At 40.9% G+C, this 22318-nt stretch overlaps 1 protein-coding gene across 1 annotated transcript in view; it reads left to right on the top strand.

Annotated features, from left to right (window-relative positions):
• The window catches only part of SLC6A2 (solute carrier family 6 member 2), an 821779-nt gene that overhangs the window by 642313 nt on the left and 157148 nt on the right, over window positions 1-22318 (top strand). The window contains exon 8 of the mRNA XM_069216273.1: window positions 11120-11244. Within this exon, the coding sequence (XP_069072374.1) occupies window positions 11120-11244 (125 nt within the window). The remainder of the gene's footprint in view (window positions 1-11119; window positions 11245-22318) is intronic.

The raw sequence follows: 22318 nt of genomic DNA, 5'->3' as shown, positions 1-22318 counted from the left end.
CTGACATTTACATTTAAAAGCACAGGTTTTGTGTTTCAGGTACCAGCATTCATTCTATGACAAATTAAGTTCTGAAAAGGTGGACATTTGTTTGGCTAAAAAGATTTAGCCAATCAAAGTAAATGTCATTTGTCAGGCCACCCAAGAAAGTTATGCCATAATAACACTTTTCTAATGCAGTCACAGTGAAAAGAATCTACAACTTGACATGAAAAAGGCTATAGTTTTGTGATTGGCATAATCACTAAAATAAAGCTATCCTTGAGTGAAAGGAAAGTGTGCTGCTGTCAGAAATCTCTAAAGTTTTCTCCACTTAAAATGTGAGTATTATAGGCTTCCACAGTTCACTACATCTGCATTTAACCACTTAGATTTGTAATTTGTAGGCAAGTCATAGACATAGGGAAAACAATGGAATAATAGAGAAAACAAAGACATTACATATAACCACTCTGCCTTGTCCCTCTGGCAGGCACCAGCGTCTATGACAGTGCATATCGAAAGGTAATACAAACATTTAGTTCCTGACCATTACAGCACATTGCCAATCTCTTTCTAAATGAAATATTTGGACTCTAAAGGGGCATATTTATTAACATTTCAAGTAAAACAGCATAGTAAGCGAAGTTGCTGTTTAGGAGAGAGCAGAACTGAGCCATAATTTGCAAAGATATGGCGTTGTTCTGTTCTCTCCTAGTGCTGGTTCACTTGTGGCTGACTAGTGCCAATGCAGGCACCCGTGTGTCATTTTAAATAGATGCCTGCCATGTGGTCAGGATAGTTTTTGTGAAAGAAGGGATACATTCTTGCACACAAATTATCCTTTGAGACTATTTCCTCTTTGTATGTGTGCTGCAGAATGCTTCTTGATAGGAGTACTGTTTCGGCTCAAACCCAAGTTTACAAGTCTTTGTAAATATGGGTATTGCATCAAAATGCTTTGGAGCATGCAGAGGAACATTATGCTCCACGCATGTAATGCCTACTTGGCGTAAGGTAACACAAAGCAGCAGTCTGCGCTGCACTGCAATATTTTTTTTATGAAACCGTGCAAATTAGGCTTTGCTGGGATCTGTAAATCCTATAATAGATTTTGCTTTAGAGTTGTGCCAAAGAGTGAAGCAAACCTCACTCAAAATCATAGTAAATAATGGAAACTGGTACCTCTAAAATACTAAAACATAAAAAATATATTTTCTCAACTTTAAACATAAATTCAAATATCTCTAGTATACACCTTTTGCTTTTGTGGTGAATATCTGAGATAGACTTTGAAAAACTGGAATTGGAGGAACATTCATTAGTACTTTATAACACACAATGAATGTAAAGTAAGCTACTCCGTAAATATCACCACAACCTTAAATACCTTATAAATACATTAAAAGTTAGGAATATTTTGAAAGACTTTCAATGACAACAAATCCTGTCTGTTGCTCCATGTATACAAACCAAAAATGTCCAACTAAATATACAATTTCAGATTCAGACTTTAACTTATCAAAGTGTGTTTCTTCAAATAAAACTATACGTAATAAAAATACTTCTCTGTGTTCAGATTTTATGTTTCCAAAAACGGTTTAAGGAAAAATTGTGGTCTCTAAGTTTTCCGTAAGATGTGGAACCAAGGTCTTAGCTACAGTAACTAATTATCATGGATGCCTAACAAGGAAGCCACAAACCACGTGGGAATATATACCCAAACGCCTTCAAGATGGATACCACCATTTCTGTAAAACCTGAAACTTTAATAGAGTTACTGAAATTATAGTTTGGGTTCAGAACCTGACTTATAGTGCATCCTGCAGGCATGCAAAGCCTTTCATCAAACGTCTCTAACACTTTATGATCACATCCAGACTTCCCCACTTGAATGTACTTGGTGTGAGCAAACAAGGACAATGGTGATCAAGCACCAACCAAGAGCTGTAAGTTGGGCAGTCGATCATGGTAACAGCAGATACACTGTCGTTCTTAACGTGCCAGGCGCTGATCCTAAACACTTTCTTCCCTCCCCAATTTTTCCGAATTTAAGGTTTAGAGTGCTCTAGGTGTATGCTTTGGAAAAGGGACCATAAGTTGTCCAGGGGACCAACTCTGACCCTGGAGAAGCTACAGAGTTCTTGCAACTGACTTACATCTGAGATTGTACCCATTACACTTGTGTTACGAATTCCTTTATTGGGGGTTAAAGCCATTTCTAAACTTCACCATTCAAGAAAGAAACTCGCCTTCTACCATGGGCCCCTGACACTTGTGACTTACATCTACAGGTCTGAAAATACATAATTCTAAATCCCAAAGAGTTTTTACCTAAAACAAGGAACAACCTGGTCATCCTTGCAGTGCTAATTCATTGTATTTTTTAGACTGCTACCATTTTGTTAATTTAAACATATTTTTATCATTCCAAGGAAATATAAAGACAAAAGGGCACAATTATCACATGTCCAAAATACACATGCTTTGGAAAAAAAGAAATGCCATTGAAGGTCTTACATCATAAACTCAATTTCTGAAAGAAATAGACGTAATAAAAAATGCCTTTTTTGTAATCATGGAAGAGAAAGAAAACACGTTCTGCAATGAAAGAAGAGTCTACCAATGTTGTTAGTTCCTTTCTAGGATCTCACACATCTAAACTGCTGGTCCTCACGTTCAAAATGAATCATTAGACTTAAGGGTTAAAATTTGCTTGAAAAAAATCTCTTAAAAATGGTCAGCGAAGTAAGTGACAGCTATAGGTTTGGAGTGCAAAATATAATGTTATGTACTTGCATTTCGTGCTGTTTGTTTAGCAAACAGTCTCAGAGAGGATTTCTGTACTTCTAAAACAGTGTAAAACAGTGTGTTTCATGATACTGAGGGAATCACTAAATGTGTTTAAAAATGGATAGCAATTCAATTTTTGGAAAAAGCATGTTTTAGGCTTCTCCCAAATACTGAATAGCATGCTAAACATTTTGTGGCTGCAAAACATTGAAAAGTTACTGATACCTCAAAAGAGGTAGTAATCCTTTGCTAGAGATAAATTGTCTCCTTGCGACCCATTCCCCTTTGTGGCTATTATACGGCTGCTTTAAAAAACATCTGCCTTGTTTAAGAGTTATCACAGACATGTGGTCTGTAGACAATGGAGTGAGTCTTACAATTTGCGACCTTCCACATTAACATTTATGAAGTAGTTTGGATTGCCATCCACTCTTACATCTTATTTTGTCACCAGACTTAATTGTTCATAAATTGTTTCACAAAATAAAATAGTGGACACAAAAAAATCAGTCCCAGTTTGTGACCCTTTTTGCGACCACAACAATAATACACAGTGCAAAATTTTAAAGCACGGTTCAAATCATTAGTAATTTCTTTAAAAATCAGAATCCTAATAGATTATTGTTCAATGTTGTTTATTTGTTCTCAGAAACAAACTACCTGTGCTTGGATATGTAAGCAACATATTTTCTCTTTAGCAGTTTTCAATAATGTACGCATTTGCTTTGGATAACACTTGATACCATAATGCCACATTTCTATGATTGTGGCTACAGCTAAAAGGTTCTTCGTACGCTCTCTAGTAAGACTATAAAATTAAGAAAATTTAGTTTTTTCGGTTGCAGTTGCTTTTTGTTAGACCTGTCAACCTTAGGGTGGTCTTCCCACTGACTTTTAGCCTTCCGCGTCTATTTTTTCTGATCTCGTTTTTGCTGGCATTAGGATTCTGCCCACTTTATCACTGCTAACCAGTGCTAAATTGCATGTGTTTACTCCTTAAAACATGGTAATATTGGATTTTCCCCAACTGGCATATTTAATTTACTTATAAGTCCCTAGTAAAATGGCACACCATGTACCCAGATCCTGTAAACTAAATGCTACTAGTGGGCTTGCAGTGCTCATTGTGGCACCTACTTAAGTAGCCTTTTGAACCATGCCTCAGGCCTGCCAATGCAGAGTCTGTGTGTGCAGTTTCAACTACCATTTCAACCTGACAAAATAAACCTTTTGCCAGCCCCAAGCCTTCCTTTTTAATACAAAAAAGTATTCCCCGAGGGTAGGCCCTTATTAAATAGGGTGGGAAGATTTATAAAATTTTGGGTTTAGTGCTTATTTTTTTGCAAAGTTATTTCCCTGTTAAAATTTCAAGTCCTTTACAGCTGTCTGTGTTAGAATAGTAGTTTCTAAATCTAATCTCCTCTATCAAGGTGATAGTCTATTCGTCTGCCAAGGATTGTAAACATTTTACAAGGTGTCTAGAAAATAATTTACTGGTGGTATCTCGAAAAGCATGTGCTGTGAGTCTTCTTCTACTGAAACTAATGGTTGCTGGCTTATCATCTATTGTAGTTTTTGGATCACCTAACCATAAAGATAGGCAAAAGCTTGACCACAATGGCCCAGGCCCAAGGAGCCGAACATTTTGTAACTTGTGTGTCATGTTATATCAGTCCTAGTAAACTGCAAGACACCCAATCCCAACTGCAAGGCAACAAAGGCCTTAGTCTCTGAGAAAATAAATTATTTTGCCCACTACAGTCATGGGCACGTCCACCAGCTTTAGTTTAAAGACTTCCAGAAGTCTAGGCAGCTCTAGAGCTTTGCATGGTGCTGACCTCTCACAAGTGTAACAATGTCCCATTTTTTCCTGCAAAGGTGTACCTCCAACACAATCCACTAAATGTGATCCTTAACCAGTATGTAACCCTCATCCTAACCTCTTAGCCTTTAAATTATTTTCCCAATAACATCTTGTATAATCAAAGTGGGAGATTTTAGAGGACCGCAACTCTTTCTCACTTCACCTTCCAAGTTGGAGGCCTGGTTTGCTTAACCAAGCGATCCCGGATAATAAATCAGGTTTTGGAAGTACACTGTTCCGTATCAGACTTAGGGCCCAATTTAATATTTGGCAGTCAAGCTGTCCTCCGCCAGGGTGACAGAGTACCTTTTCCATCAACATATAAATCAGGCCCTAAGTATCCAGCAACTTGGTCACTAGTGCAGAAATGTATTCTTGTCTTTCAGAGTGCTGTGATTCCATTACAAATTTGGGATCTAGGAAATGGCCTGAACTGTTGGAAACATGTAGGGTTGTCCAGAAGCAGGTCAATTATTAGGTCCAGGAGGAAGATTGAAGGGCTGAGCCAGACACTACTATCTGGAAAGGGAGACAGTGTGAAGGGCCATGTTAGGAGGCAAGTTGCATGACTGTTCTAGAAGATGATTTTTGAGAAACAAGGGAAAGGAAGATGGGTGGACTCAGCTGCTGTGAGTGTCTGCTGCTGATGACCACTAATATAGAACACTTTATATGGAGAAGCATAACCCTGTGAAAGGAATGATGTGAAGCAGTTTGGATGGGGCCACTATTTGTATTTTGGGCAAGGAGCAGCTTAGCGGTCCTTCTGCATTTTCTGAGATATACCGCTCACGCTGGCATGGGACTGGCTCATTCGAGCGCACTCCTGTGGGGGCATGGCACTGCTTCAGTTGTGACAGCAGCCCTGATCAAGGGGGGAGCAACTGAAAGAAAAAAAAGTTTTTAAAAAAAAGAAAAAAGTAGCACGTACCTATGTTGGCTGCCTGATCATCAAACTTTTCAAGTCAGGTATGGTGGCAAGTCTGTTGCATGCGAGCGAGGATGAACAGCAGGGGATGTGCAAGATATCACCACTACCTAAAGCATTAGTAGACGATATTCATGCCAGGAAAGACTCTAGTGAATCACAAGTTTTTGCTCTTGCGCCATGTGTTCCCCGGACGATTGAAGCAGCCGGCAACACTGTTGCCACTGAGCAGTTTGCCATGCTACAAGGTATTACTGAAGTCACAAATCTGATACATGCATGCAATATCAATATTGTACCTCGCAGTGCATCATTTGAAACATCCAGGTCGCGCGCTGACAGGTCTGAATAGACTATCAGGCTTCTGCATGACCCAACCATGGATAGTGCTAATGATGGAGCTATGGAGAAGTCTGGCGAGTTTGATGAGATCAGAGAGGAGCACGACGCTCCCGCAGGCAGCACAGAACCTGGGGAAATGAGTACTGACCCAGCAGGACCCCGCTCTGCCCTTTTTGATCTTACATTTCAACACCTTCTAGACTCCAGCCAAAGCAGGGAGGCATCCAGGATGGTAGTGCCTGACAGGCAACACAATAGGGTCAATGGAGGCTCATGTAGCGAAGAGGCACATCCCTGTCCCCAGAACCTGAGGGACTCGCAAGTTGAGGCACCTCGGGGACACTCTGCACCAGCTGCATCACAAGTAAAACACTGAGATGCTGGTTCAGAAGAACCCCCTCGCAAGCACTTAGACCACCTCCAAGGGCTTACAGAGCTGGACTGTGTCTAAGGGGTGTGTGAAAACTTCATGATCATCTACTGATGGCAGAATGAGCCTGTCAAAAGAGGTGGCAACACCCCAAGTTTTTTCTCCCCCAGATGCCTCTCTGAGTCCCACCATTTCTAACACTGCCTATCTGCTGCCTGTAGCAAGAGCCCAAACCAAAGGTAAGCCCAAGACCTTTCTAACATTGATGCTGCAGGGCTCTTGGAGGATTACCCAGTGGTCCCACACAGTCATTAAAATCAGATTGAGGTTCCAAGTTTGAACCTACACTATCTGCAATGCTACAGTTTATGCAGGTTCAGCTCTCAAAGGCACTCCAGCACTACGTGCAGGTTTGATCAGATAATCAGGATTTGTGGCATTCATTGAAAGAGGTGGCTGGGAAAGTCAGTGACACAGGGCAATGGATGGGTTAAAAATTGTGTGCTGCAATGAGGCCCGTCTGAATCAGGCCATCAAGTGTCAGTTATTACAGGAAGAAGTCATGATATACAAACCACAGTTATTATGTTTAATTGAGACGCACTTAGCCTATAAAGACCGCTTACAGCTGAAACAGTTGGGTTATAACACTATTATCTGCACTTCACAGTCAGCCTCTATTCTGGGGTTAGCTATAATGGTAGGCAGACACATAGAAGTTAAGATACTTAAAGCGGCAGCAGATGCCGGGGGAGATGGGTGATTGCTCAGCTCTTGGTTTATGTCCAAAAGTACATGGTATGTACAGTATATGGTCTGAACTCTGATGGTGCTGGGATGTATGACATGCTTTGCTTTGAATTACTAGATTGGGCAGGGAACCTTATCTTGATGGGTGATTTTAACTGTGTAATGAACTATGAGATAGACACCAGGCCCATAGTTGTATGCTTTAAATAAGGGTATCTATCCTTGAAGTCGATCAGATATATAGGCTAGAAGATGTGTGGAGAGTCTTACACCCTAAAAACTCAGGGTATACTTTCTATTCCTCTTCCCGTAAACAGTACTTTAGGACAGATATGATGTTTGCAGGCGTTCAATTAATTTATGATGCTGAGATTGAAGTATGTCCTGAGATCACTTCAGATCATAATCCAGTGCTTCTCACACTCTCGACATCAGCTAGTAAAAGGGAGAATAGGCACATTGCGTTCCCTCACCATATTCTTGCAAATCCAGACTACCAAAACTATATGGGTGAATTATTAAGACAGTATATAGGGCTAAATATCAGGACTGCCTCACCTCATGTAGTTTGGGATGCTATGAAAGCATTTGTATGGGGGGTCACACACCAGTTTTTCCTCTAAGAATAGGGCAATGCAACCAGGGGCTAGTTAGTTACATCATAGCATATGGAAATTTAAAGCAGTCTCATGCCCGAGCAATCGCAGTCAGTGATCCTGGGGAGCAATCAGTATACTGTGAGTACACTGAGAAGCGTTTGCCCTTCAGATCGAGGAATTAGAGAAAATTGTCTGCCAGTTACCAGAGAAACAAAGCGCTCCAGTATGAGTATGGTGAATCTGTAGGGAAAGTGCTTGTCCTCCAGGTTGCAGCTAATAAATCCATGGGCAGTACACAGTATTACAGGGGCAGGTGGAACATTTCACACTAACCCTCAGGCCATTGTGGAGCAGTATACACTTTTTTACCAAGATCTCTAGTCTCACCCACACTCACTTAACCTGTCTGATGTAGCTGAATATTTGAGGGCTGTAGACTGCCACATTTACATGATACTCAGGCTTTGGCCTTACCAAATGATATTTCTGAGACTGAATTAGATAAGCCTACCATGCCCTGCCTTCCAGGAAGGATGCAGGAGAATACACTATCCTGCTTGAATTCTATAAGGTATTCAGGGACATACTGGTCCCAGAATTCATGAAGTTGATTGCGCATGGTGACAGATGGGGAGATGTACCTCCTATCTGGAATAGTACTAATATTCCTGTCTTCTTGAAAAAGGATAAACCGCCAGAGGAAATGGTTTCTTACCGCCTAATCTGCTTGATAAATTCAGGTGCAAAGACATTTGCCAAAATATTGTCCACCTGGCTGGCTCCGCTAATGTCATATTTGGTGTCACCACAACAACACAATTATGTCCCGGGAAGTGATACCACAAGTCACACTAATTCAGCCATTGGGGCATTTGATGTGGCACAGAAGGAAGGGATCAGTATGGGCATGAGTTTATCGGATGCCGAGAAGGCTTTTGACCGGATGGTCTGGGAATGTTTATGGTTTACAAAGGAGGTCATGGGCTTGAAGAGCTGGTACCTTCAGTTGATACAATCATTGTATCAAAGTCCCAGGGCTAAGATAATTGTTTCTGGTAGTCCCTGTCCAACAATTGAGATCTTTAGAGGCACTAGACAGGAATGCCCACTTTCCCCTCCACCATTTGCCCTCTATATAGAGCTTTACTTGAAGTCCCTCCTTGCCAACAAAGAGATACTGCCAATTAGGTCTAATATCCGTGAGCTAAAATTGCCAGCTATGCTGACAATGTTGCTATTTTCACAGAAGACCCACAGTAAACCATCAGACATATAACTAACGAACCTACTAGGTTTTGCCCTCGCTGGCTACAAACTAAATTTGGCTAAGACACAGCATCTACTCAATTTTGAGCAAGTAGATGCAATTCCAGGGGAATCTCAGCCACCGCCTATCTGGGAGTCAGGATCAGCAGAGGTGTCGACAATATATTCAAAAAGAACTATGTGACACTATTACACACTGTTCTGTTACTGACAAATTGTCCTTCTTGAACTGGCTCCCAAACAGCATAATAGGCCAATGTAATATTATCAAAATGAATATCCTGCTATAATTTCTGTAACTGTTTCGTGCTATACCACTTTGAGTTCCAGATTCCTACTTCAGATGGCTTGAAAGTGTAATAGGTTGCTTTATATGGGCGGTACAGGTGGGCGAGACAGGCTATTTGAAACTGTCATACAGCTAGCAGGGGCCCTGGCTCTCTGAGTTGAAGTTATACTTTTAGATTTCTTTTGCAGCCCTGATGTGGAACTTGCTCACTAACTGTGAGCCAAACCTGTCTTTACTAGGGAAATTACTTGCTTTAGGGTCTGGCATGAGGTGCTTGCTACATAGGATTAATGATCCCAACTTGTTTAAACAGGTGAGATTCAAAGTCATCAGGGACATCGCCTTTAGATATCGAGGGATATGTGCTAAGTTCACACTTGCTACATGCATACCTACCACTCAGGGGAAATCCCATATTTCCAGTGAACTACGCGAGACGATGGGTAGGGCCTGGGCGAGGTCAGGGTTGCTGACGCTCAGACAGTTATTTGATAGGGGCTGATTGCGCTCATTTGCCAGCCTGCAGGCACTATACACGCTTCTTCATTGTTATACCTACAAATATGTACAGTTGCTGGACTATTTCCTGCACGGCTGCAAGGAGACTATTGATATAGAGGAGTCCTATATTTTATCTTATATAAATAAGGCACCTGAGGTAGCTACCAACAGTGAGATGTATCAGAGACTTAGTTTAAACAATGTAGGGGATATCCGGCGGCTTGCGACCAAAAGGAGTAGGGTACTCATAACTGAGGTTTTACAAGATGAAATTCAGGGTACATTGGAGGTTGCTGAAAAATCTGCAGTAGTTTAAGACTATATGCAGACTGTACTATACGCCAGAACGCATCTCTAAATGGACAACTAGTCATAATTCCGATAAGACCCAATGTCAGAAGCGCGGGTGCCATGCAGCTGATGTTTCGCATATGCTTGCCAACTGTGCTGCACTGTGCGAATTCTTGGCTGGTGCCACTCAATTGGGAGCAGATCGGTCAGGCTGTGATTTGATGCTGTCACTTAGGGAGATTATGTTGGAATACAAAAATCAGCATACTGATAGCTTCAGTAGTTTAATGTTGATTATCATTGTGTCAGCTGGACTATGTATTGTTCAGGCATGGATATCTTCTCTGCCCCTAAAAGTGCCAGAGCGGTGAGTATTGATACCTCAGATATACAAATAGCAATCAGCTATTGCTAAGGTTAGAGGCCCTAAGGCAACTATGTGATTTAGAAAAATGTGGTCAGGTCCTAATTGGGAATAAGAATGAACTCGAGCTTGACGGGTAAAATTTTGACGTAATATAGAATGATGACTATTTGAATTGATGTTTTGTTCTGACATGCAGCTACCAAAGTATTTCATACTTTCACTGAAATGTAGTTTGATTTGGTATTAGCACATTTTATCTATATTTTTGATGATCACGACTGACCAAATAACAATTATTGTTTTAAAAGACTGTTCTAAAAGACATGTTGGAAGAATGGCCCAAGAGTCAGGCTGAAGGTCTAGACTTGCAATGTAGGTAAAGGACTGGACTGGGACAGTCTGAAGAGGAACATGTATTTTGACAGACCACATAGGGAAATACATACCTATACTTTTCTACCTATTTCCTTTTGTTTTGTAAGTGTATATGTAACAGATTGCACAACTGATTGATATTGCATTACATATTCAAACTTTTTGCATAGGCAAAGAGTTTGAAATACATTTGCAGCATAATTATGGGAAGAATGGGAGAGTTCATTTTTATTAATGCTCTCAAAGACTTGGATGCCTACCATTACCAATGTAAACTACATATATTTCCCAAACCAAATCATTTCTTACTTTATGCATTTCAGTTAGGTGGATTAACTCAGCAATAATGTGATATCATAGGCCAAGCATGTCCATTTTACTTAATGTCGTTTTCCCTCTCTTTAGGGATGCTCTGCTCACAAGCACGATCAACTGTGTAACCAGCTTTATCTCAGGATTTGCAATTTTTTCCATTTTGGGGTACATGGCCCACAAGCACAACGTCAGAATTGAAGATGTTGCCACAGAAGGTAGGTGGGTTATTTTATTTTGCATCTCTAATGAATAGAGTGTGCTTCTCATAACAGCAGGATGATTTGCACAGGAACAAAGAAACCTATTTCAACATAGAAATGTTCTCCCTTTGTAGTATTGTATCCATTGTTATCTGTGCTCTCAAAATGTTGAGAAATCACAGTAACTAAAAATGCTATTTTCATTCTTGATCCCTGTCCACCTACTACCCGGAGGGAAATGATTTGACTGTTGTCCATCTCTACCTGAAGCTGACATTTGTGATTGCATAGGCATCCAGATTAAGGAGTAGAGCAGGGTGGCATGTTGTTAGAGATCGCACGAGACAGAAGACGATGGCTGTGAGATGAAAAGAGAGGGAAGTGATGGAAAGCGAAAGATAGGCCAAGAAAAATGACAAGGAGCTGTAGCAAGGTGGGAACCTGCAAGGAGGGGCGAGAATAGAGAGAAAGAATAGCAGCATGGCAGGGTAGAGACAATTATCGTCAGCATGCAGATATGGCGGGACAGCGATATGGAGGTAAGACTGGGTAGAGACAATTGCTGGGAGTGCAGTGGATATGCAAGGTTACCCCGTTGCCCATATCCCTCCCACAAGACTAATCAGATAATAGTCCACTTGAATGAGCGCAAAATCTAGTCTTTTTCAGATGAAAGTAGAATTGAGCTGAAAATATCTTCAGTGTCAAAAAAGGGGGCCTGGTTATTTTTAATCAGCGCATCCAGAGACTCCTCTTTTAGAACCTTGCATAGCGAGGCCCCTTGATAAATGCATTCTTTGTATAGCAAGCGAGCGTTTGAAGAGCTTTCAACAGGAAAAGATGTCAAGGAGACTCTGGCCAGGAACTTGAGAAGAGAGATCTGTTCAAGACTCACCACTCATATGTATGGGAATACAGTGGTTACTGTGAACTCTCAAAAATAGGGGACAGAAAGGCTTGGGATTGTTTTAAAAGTGTAGAAATATCAATGTATTGAACCAATGGCTTCTGGAAGTTACCGACCAGTTACTGGAACCTGTGAATTGCGGCTCAGTGTCTGGCGAGGAAACTAAAGTGTACTGTAGAAAAGTATACTGTCTAAGATCATGTCTCTTCTGAAGGACCGCTTGAGTGGCTGAAAGCAACGGATTTGCTTACACCTCTGACCAAATTCAAGAGAGATGCATGACACATTGCACCCTCCCTCATCTTCCCCATAATTCACACTGCATGATGTGGTGAGACATGGTGAAAAACAGTGATGGCTAAAATAGAGATGTCCATGGTGAGTGACAGAAGAATCAGCATTTCAAATAAAGAAATACACAACACTGAGCTCGAAATATAGCACATATTGGGCACTACGCCATTGGGAGGGCTTCTAAAACAAGTTTTTTTCTGGCTGAAAGAGGAGACAGCCGAGGAGCTCATGTAAGAGGATGCTGCTAGTGACCGTGTTCTTAAAGGCTCTGTTGAAATCAGTCTCTTAGAATTTTGAATGCAAATTGTTCAGCTGAGATAGTCGTATTTAAAATTAATCATGTCCTAAGAAATCCTAGTCATCATCTTATACATCTTCTGATAGTGATACAAGTAAGCAGTAAACAAAGCTTCTATCTCAGTCTGCTCGCCCCACCTCTACAATATGGATCTGTTTCCCCGTTATTTTAGGTTTTCATACCAGTAGCCCTGCTCCTATTATTTTCACGTACAAAACAATGTGTCCAGCACTATTTCTTCCACAGTTAGGGCAATTCGAAATGTTTATTTGATTTATAAAACATTTCACCTGTTGCTTCTAGGTACAGTGTGGTACAATGCAACACAACTTAATATGTGTTCTGAGTTTGAAAATGAATAAGATTGTGTTTATTTATGTGTCTGTGGATGTGTGTCACTTTGTGTGCATGAAGCTGTGCCTATAAAGTAAATAATCATGTGTATACATGAATACATATTTTACACAAATGTTAATCGCTGCTTTTTCTGTAGACCAATATTTAAAAACATGTTAATGGTTTTACGCTTCACAACTAGACAAGGACACGCAATACAATTTCCTGTCTTTCGGTTCGTGTGTGCCAACTTCTAAGAAGAAGTATTGCAACTCTACAAGATCAGGCCAGGAAACTAGGTCTGCATAGGAGGCCCAAAGTATTTGCGGTATTATTACTTCTCAAATGTACTTTTGAAATCGGCCATGCTTGTCCAGAGCGGTAGCACTGGGAAAAAAAAGAAGACATTGTCCAAAACATTACAGAATTGCGGAATAACAAAGGGCATGCTTCTGTGCCTGAAGTTTGTCCACTCTGTGTTGGTTTTGCCAACACTCCCTTAGTAATGGAACTTATTTTATATATAAGTGTCAGAGAGGCATACCCACTGCACATTTACAACTGGTGCATGATGTGGTTGAAGTAGTAATCTGGACAGCAGGCACCTCTCTTGCAGGCAGTCTGATCAAACCCAAGTATGGATGAACACTGTGCTGCTCACAACAGCTCGAGCACTTGCTATACATTCCATCTGCGAAGCATTTTAAAGCACCCTAAGTGCTGCACTTCCGCATGAATATAATGAATGCCTGATCAGTTGTCTCGCTTTGTCCCTCGCTCTTACCATGGTCCTTACTGGTGTAGTTTTGAGGCACATTAATCGGCTACTTCTTGCCAAAACTGTGCCTGATCTTTGTTCCCATCAAATGTATTGAAAAAAATCTGGGACAATACTTTGGCACCGACAAATGAAGGTCAAAACCGTATGTTTATGCTACTCAACTCTTAATAGCTTTGAAGAGCAACGTGCATTCCTGAAGTAATAGTTGTCCCTTTACGAGCCATGTTAATTGGAGGGTACTGAGTGAGCGATTGAGTGCTTCAATTTATCTAGTTTAAATTCAGTCATTTTTACAGGACTGAGGAGATTGCCTAGTAAATTAAGTAACGGGCAAAAAGGTATTTGGCAAATAGTACGGTGGAAAAATCTAAGCTATTTTCAGATTTCCACCTGGTACCTATTAAATGTGGGCGAGAGTGTTCAAAGTGTTCACTTAACGCAAAATTAGCCAGGCTGTACAATATTTGGACTGTCAGTTCACATGTAGGCCATAGGTAATTTTTAGGTGTAGATACAAACAGCTTTCCCTGCCAGAAGAGTCATCAACTCTTCAAAACATTGCAATTAGAAGCTCAGAGCTAGAGAGAGAGAGATTAGGTGGTGAACCCCCATCAGATACTGAAATTCTTGTGTACTTTAGGATCGAGGCAAAGCTCTCTGGTCCTGGTGTAATCTCTCTGTGGGCTTTTAACCACGTCCATGTCATGCCTGTCACTTTCATTGGTTCGTGAGCTTGCCTTTTAAAATCCGCTTGATTGTATTATGAAAGGCATGAATCCGTCATTCCTTTTCCGGTGTTTAGCCCGCCTTGAGTGCACCGGCCAACTACTGAAAACATACGAGGCTCTATGTTTTCTGTTTGGTTTCTGCACTACTTTTTCTCTTTATTTCGTAGGCAGCATAATCTCGTTTTAAAATTATTGCTGCGGTGTCAAAAGCGGATGGTTGGTTGTATGTGTTTAGTAAGTGGACCTATGAACTCGGCATTGACTCCCCTGGTACAAAGATTTGTATATTGTATTTAAGGGCAAAATGCCACATGGTATTCCGCTGAAGCAAATTGCATTTTTAAACAGATTCCATCACTTGTGAATGGGAAAATCATTGTTTTGTTCAATTATGTGTGCAGTGACATCAGAAAACATTTTATACATGTTTGATGTGGTGCAGCTCCAGCTCCTTGAAGCCTTGGGGCTGCATACAAATAATTTTTTAACAATGCAGTATTAGTAGGATATGAAACGTGAGTGGCTGCACACACAACAAGCTCATGTATGGGGTGAACGGAAAGCAGATTCAGGTCCAGCCACACACCCTACATTTTGCAGCTTGCTGCCTGTGTGGGGAAGCACTTCAACCCCTGGACGTGTCTGTAGTAGGTGCTATACAGATTATACAATCCAGTCCAATATGGCAGGGATTTGGAACATCATGTGACTGGTATTCTCCTAGACACTACCACTTACCACTGTATTTTGATGGTTTCACGCACATCCATTACATGACAATACCTAGTTTAGCTCACTGGCCCCTGGTTGCAGGTCAGCCAAGGTCAGTTTTCTCACTTTTGGACTGTGGTTTAGCTGGATGATAAAAGTGAAAAGATGTGTTCACCTTTACTTCAGGTTGTAATGGCTGCATCATGGATGTTGTTAGAAATGGGGACTTTGGTTGGCAGTCAGGTTACCCCCTGTCCAAGCAAGGACCCTCACTCTAGTCAAGGTAAAAGAGAATCACCCTCAGCTAACTCCTGCTTACCCTCTTGGTAGCTTGGCACAAGCAGTAGGCTTAACTTCACAGTGCTAGGTGTAAAATATTTGTACCAACACATACAGTAACTTAATGAAAACACTACAAAATGACACACAAAGGTTTAGAAAAATAGAAAATATTTATCTAAACAAAACAAGACCAAAATGACAAAGATCCACAATACACAAGTCAAGTTATCAATTAAAAAACAAAAAGAATCTTCATCTAATTTTAAACACAACGCTAATGCTGTTAGCATGGAAATGTACGTGGGTGCGTCAAAAATAACATTGCACGGGTGAGAGTGCGTCAAGAAGGGCTTGCGATGCGTCGATTTCACTCACAAGCGAGACCTTGCATCGTTTCTCCTTTAGTCGGGTCGGCGTGCGTCGTTTCCTCTCTCCGCAGTAGAGGGATGCATCGATCCGGTCAGCACTCTCAGGTGTGGGCAGGCCTTGTGTCGTTTTTGCACTCCCAGCTTTGTTTGCATCAGAAATTCAGCTGCACCATAGTCTGAAAACCAAGCAGCGCGGGTTGTGATCTCACCGGTCTCCATCAGCGATGCTGCGTGTCGTTTCTCCAGCCGCGGGTGTCGATCTTCCGGTCGTGTTGCAGGCGAGTGTCGATTTTTCAGCCGCAGATTGGAGTTACGTCTATCTTTTCCCCACACGGTGGTCTGTGCGTGGATTTCTCACTCTTGGGCTGCCAGCTTCTCTTCTCAGGGTCCCAGGAACTGGATGGGCACCACTTGGCAAAGTAGGAGTCTCTCCAGATGCTGGCAGAGAGAAGTCTTTGCTGTCCCTGAGACTTCAAACAACTGGAGGCAAGCTCTAAATCAAGCCCTTGGAGAGTTCTTCACTAGAAGGAAGGCACACAAAGTCTAGTCTTTGTCCTCTAGTACAGGCAAAAGCAGCAACTGCAGGATAGCTCTATAAAGCACAGTCACAGGCAGGGCAGCTCTTCTTCCTCTGCTCTTCAGCTCTTCTCCAGGCAGAGTTTCCTCTTGGTTTCCAGAAGTGTTCTAAAGTCTGTGGTTTTGTGTGCCCTTCTTATACCCATTTTGCCCTTTGAAGTAGGCCTACTTCAAAGGAAAATCTCTCTTGATTGTAAAATCCTGCCTTGCCAAGGCCAGGCCCCAGACACACACACACCAGGGGTTTGGAGACTGCATTGTGTGAGGAAAGGCACAGCCCTTTCAGGTGTGAGTGACCACTCCTCCCCCCCTCCTAGCACAGATGGCTCATCAGGAAATGCAGACTACACCCCAGCAGCTCCCTTTGTGTCACTGTCTAGTGAGAGGTGCAACTAGCCCAACTATCAAACTGACCCAGACAGAGAATTCACAAACAGGCAGAGTCACACAAATCGTATAAGCAAGAAAATGCTCATGTTCTAAAAGTGGCATTTCCAAACACACAATCTTGAAATCAACTTTACTAAAAGATGTATTTTTAAATTGTGAGCTCAGAGACCGCAAACTCCACATGTCTATCCGCTCCCAAGGGGAATCTGCACTTTAAACATATTTAAAGGTAGCCCCCATGGTAACCTATGAGAGGGACAGGCCTTGCAACAGTGAAAAACAAATTTAGCAATATTTAACTGTCAGACATATAAAACACATTACTATATGTCCTACCTTAGCCATACACTGCACCCTGCCCTTGGGGCTACCTAGGGCCTACTTTAGGGGTGCCTTACATGTAGGAAAAGGGAAGGTTTAGGCCTGGCAAGTGGTTACACTTGCCAAGTCGAATTTACAGTTAAAACCTGCACTCACAGACACTGCAGTGGCAGGTCTGAGACAGGATTACAGAGCTACTTATGTGGGTGGCACAACCAGTGCTGCAGGCCGACTAGTAACATTTGATTTACAGGCCCTGAGCACCTCTAGAGCACTGTACTAGGGACTTACTAGTAAATCGAATATGCAAATCATGGATGAACCAATTATATACACATTTTGTATAGGAGCACTTGCACCTTAGCACTGGTTAGCAGTGGTAAAGTGCCCAGAGTAACAAAACAGCAGTAAACAGAGTCCAGCACACATCAACAACCTGGGAAACAGAGGCAAAAAGTTAAGGGAGACCACACCAAGGATGAAAAGTCTAACAGATGTCTTGTGGTTTGCTGGGTATTTTAAGTATGATAGTATGGTTCAGTTGTATCAGTACCACAAATGCACATATTCAACTGTGAAGAGAAGGTATGTATTATTTTCCCCTACCTGAGAATAATTTCCAGAACCTGCAGTTTTCGCTAGTGTCTACTAATAAAGGAAAATTTGATTGGATAAAATTATTAATGATTTTAAAGCACTAAAATGTGAAATTACTATTACAGAGTCCCCAGTGCTTAATTTGGGCTTGTTGTTTCCGGTGCAAGGCACTGGCACTTATTTTTGAGGGCGGCCACTTATTTTTCTGCCTCAAGCATTTACTGTGAGCAAAAGACACATAGGGAAAAGACGGAGGAAGAGAAAAACAAAAAAAGCGTCACAATGGGAGAAAGAAGAAAGCTGTAACAGTGAGTTGAAGGGGCAGGGAATGGCTGTAAGTAGATTGAAGAGGCCTGAGATGGCTTCAGGCCTCAGTATTCCATGTTTTAATTGCAGCAGCCACGTGTTTAAGAGGAGGGCTTTGGGCACTGGCACCTTTTTATTTACAAATTCAGCACTAGAGTCACCCAGCCAGAAATAGTGCAGAAAATCCACAACACCCTAGGAATATACCAACAACAAACAAGCCAAATATTGCCAATAATACAGTCTTCATGCACCCAAATAAGAGCTAAGTCTGCAAAAACAAACACATTTGTATGACTAGTCCTACCAAGAACACAAAGACTGCAATCGATCAACCAAATAATATCAAGAATTGGCAAAGCTTTTAGGTCTGGATTTGGGCCCATATTTATACTTTTTTAGCGCCGCATTGTGCTGCTTTTTGACGCAAAAACGGCGCAAACTTACAAAATACAATTGTATTTTGCAAGTTTGCGCCACTTTTGCGTAAAAAAATGTAGCAAATGCGGCGCTAAAAAAGTATAAATATGGCCCCTAATGTGCTGAAGCATGCAGCATTAGCCGATTAGAGTGTAATGAAAGGAAGGTAACAGGCAGGAGAAGGCAGAGAGGGCTAAAGTGTAAACTAGTTCCTCATGCAATTAAAAGGAAGCACTGAATGGAAGCAGAAGGAAACTCCCAAACAGCCAATATCACGAGATGAGATGAATTTCTCCAGTGGGCTAAGCAGGGACGTTCTTGAAAAAGTCTCAAGCTAATGGCTTAAAGATTCTGGTCAAAGAAAGCCAATGATTGAAAGGGCATGCCTAAAGCTTCCTCTAGGCCAGGCATTTCCAACTAGTAGCTCTTGAGCTACCAGTAGCTTTCCAGGTCCCTGTTAGTAGCTCTCCTGTGTGCAGCCCAGACTTCTACTATACAAGCTTTTGCTTGGGTGAATTATTATATGAATACCAAAATTAAAATTCATATATTCAAAATGAAATGTGTCTATTTTCAGTACTCATAAGTTGTTGTTTGGAGAAAGATGGTTGAATTTTCAATTTGAGTTCTAGAACACTATTATTCATGTTATTACGTTGGTGCCAGGAGTGTTGCATCTAATGTTGTTATGAATTACTTAATTAGAGGCATTCAAACTAATAACACTTGTTTATTTTACTGCTGGCATTCCTGCCTAATGAACTAATGTGACCTCTGCTGACAATACTGGATGGGGTGGTCACTACATCATCACTAATATTAGTAGCTCGGGATGATTTTCATTGAACGTAGGTAGCTGTTGTTACTGAAAAGGATGGAGACCCCTATTCTAGGCATGTTGTTAACCAATAGGTCTGTTTGAGAGGTGTACTGTCAAAATCCAGGCCTAAAAACGAAAAACAAATGCCAACTTAGCCTAAGTGCATTTGAAACAAACAAGCTGCACAAAAAGCGCATATTACAAAACTACATTCTAGAAACCCACAGAGTGGTTCACAATGAAAATCATAAAATACAGGAATGTATTAATTTAAAATCACACATGAACTACAACATGACGCATGAATGAACATTTCAAACGTTGGAGTGCACATACCAGTGGAGTATTACCATTACTTAATGTATAAGTGAAGAAAGGAGTGCTAGTGCTAAAACTCTTCTCGGAAGCTGGTGGTAGGTGCAATTAAATGTCAACACACCACATGCCAAGGCTGGTAGTCTTAAATCCATTTTATGCCTGTTTAATCCACTAACAGACACTCATACCCTTTATCTCATTTTTGTTGGTTCCTGCTTTTTAGGGTCGAGCGCAAAGCACTCTGTCCCCGGTGTAATCTCTCTATGGGCTTTTAACCACGCCCATCAGTTTGGTTGGTCCGTGCACTTGCCTTTTACAATTCTCTTCATTTCATTAGTGAAAGGCATGCCTTTTTCTGGTGTTTAGCCCTCCTTGAGTGCACTGGCCAGCTACTTAAAACATGCAAGGCTCCATGTTTTCTGTATGGTTTCTAGACTACCTTTTCTCTTTATTTCGCAGACAGCATGATCTCGCTGGACAGTAGTCATGCGGTTTGCATGACATTAACCCTATTATATGGTTAATTGCACTTTTGCCGTTACATGGCTAATTGTACTTTTGTTGGTTACATGGATAATTGCACTTTTACCGATACGTTTCGCTGCAAGCGAACTTCTGTTTTCTTTTGAGTGTCTCCGCCATGCTTCATGGTGGCCGTGGGCTCGCTTATGTGAAACTGTTCTACTTTTCAGTTTATGTGGCAAGAAAAGTTCGGTTAGGAGTTTAAAGCATGAATAGCTCTAACTCGAGCAAACGCGAGACCCATTGCATTTCAAATGCATGTTCTGGTTTGCCATCGCTTGCATGGGCTCGGGCTGTGGCATTGTGTGGGTGGTTGTGTTGTACCAATCGTGCTCCAGTTGGGTTTTAGTAATGGGCCTTAATTAGTCCTTGTTTAGATTGGAGATGTAGTATGGCGTGTATTTTGTAATTAGAAGCCATTTTGTGTTCTGATATATTTACTATGCTAGCATGACAACATTTGAAATACTGATTTATTTCCTTTTGTTTAGGAAGTGTGTGGTATTTAGGTGCCTTTGCATATGAAACAGATAGAGAATTTAAGCCATTGTCCTAGCGCATCTATTTGTTTTTCTTTCATGTCATAAATTGGTGTTGGATGTATGGATATTTGTACACAAAGTAAACGACTGCATGTATGTAGGTTTTCTTGTAAATGCAACAACTAATGTCTCATAGGTATCTGCTATTCAATATTTTGATGTGTATATATTCTTTATCACTTACAACACGATCTTTAAATTCTGACTACTTTTCACAACACTGTGTTAAACAAAGGGACCTAGCCTACATCTTCCATATTATTGTAGCCCAATATGTTTTTTTCTAAAGGATGCTCTTTGTATGACCACTGAGCACGGAACAAACAACATACAAAGTTGCTGAACATTTAAAACACAACCAATCAAAACGTTAGAGCTATGATACAGTGTTTTAATGTTTGAGTATATCTGTTTCTATTATGGACATTAATTTGAGCAGTATTTTGTTGTTCTATTATTGTGATGAATTGATGATTTCATCGATTTTTTTACATTCCAAGTACATTTCTTTTACAGTGCATACACATTTAGAACATGGTCTATAAAACATGCTCAAAAACTGCCCCGGTACATTCATTGCTGGAGCACTTTATGTCATTGTGCCTGTTGCTGCTCTGCACTGCGCTCCGTTTGATTCTCTTATTACCTTTGCTCTTTGATCCAACTAACACAACTAAACTGCTATGTGCTACACTGCTATGTTGGTCCTGCTGACAAAAGTGGACCTACCCTCCGCTGTGCAAAAACTATAAAATTAACTGCTAGTACACAAGGATACCTGAGCTTTTTGCTCTCCACTCAGTAGTTAGAGGACATACACTAGCCACCTCCACTTCACAATGCACTTATGTAGAGTGCTGTCTGCCCGTAATATTGATTGCTGCTGCTTGCTTTTGATAACGCGTCCAAACCTTGTTCATTTAACTTGCAAGGGGACTCGTTTTAGGCCAATTAATCTTTTGACTGCATTTGGGGACATCCCAGAGCGAGATATCCGTTTAGCATTTCAATCAATAGATCAATAACCTAATCAATATTTCACAATAACTAATCAATCAAACTAATCAATGACATTTAATAAGAATGAAACACACCATGACCTTTCAGACATGAATAACCACACAAATCTAATAAGATTTAGGATATTTATTCCCTATTTGTTACAATCTACTAGCATATTTATCAGTCTCAATATCAGTAAGCACATCAACACCACTACAATATGGCAACTCGAATAAGACTTTATCAATGCATAGATCATAAACATTAGAACAAAGCACCATGTCAACATGAATCAACTTTAGCAGAGTATCATAAGTACATTATTCAACAAAGCAAGAATTCAGTCATTTGTCTATTTGCACCCAATATTAGCGAACGCCTTAACTAACCTCGAATTAGCATCAGCATGTTGGGCTTCATGCAAAACAATTTAGCAACATGAATTTGGAAAACATCTATGGCCTCTATCAAAGGAGCAGTTGGGACCTAGAAAGAAAAGACAAACAGACAATTACAATTTATCATCAGATAGTTACCCATCCAAATAGGGCAGCATACAGTGTCAGTCTT

The sequence above is a fragment of the Pleurodeles waltl genome, chromosome 12, assembly GCF_031143425.1.
Source record: "Pleurodeles waltl isolate 20211129_DDA chromosome 12, aPleWal1.hap1.20221129, whole genome shotgun sequence".
NCBI classification, from domain to species: domain Eukaryota; kingdom Metazoa; phylum Chordata; class Amphibia; order Caudata; family Salamandridae; genus Pleurodeles; species Pleurodeles waltl.
This window is presented reverse-complemented; position numbering and strand designations above follow the sequence as displayed.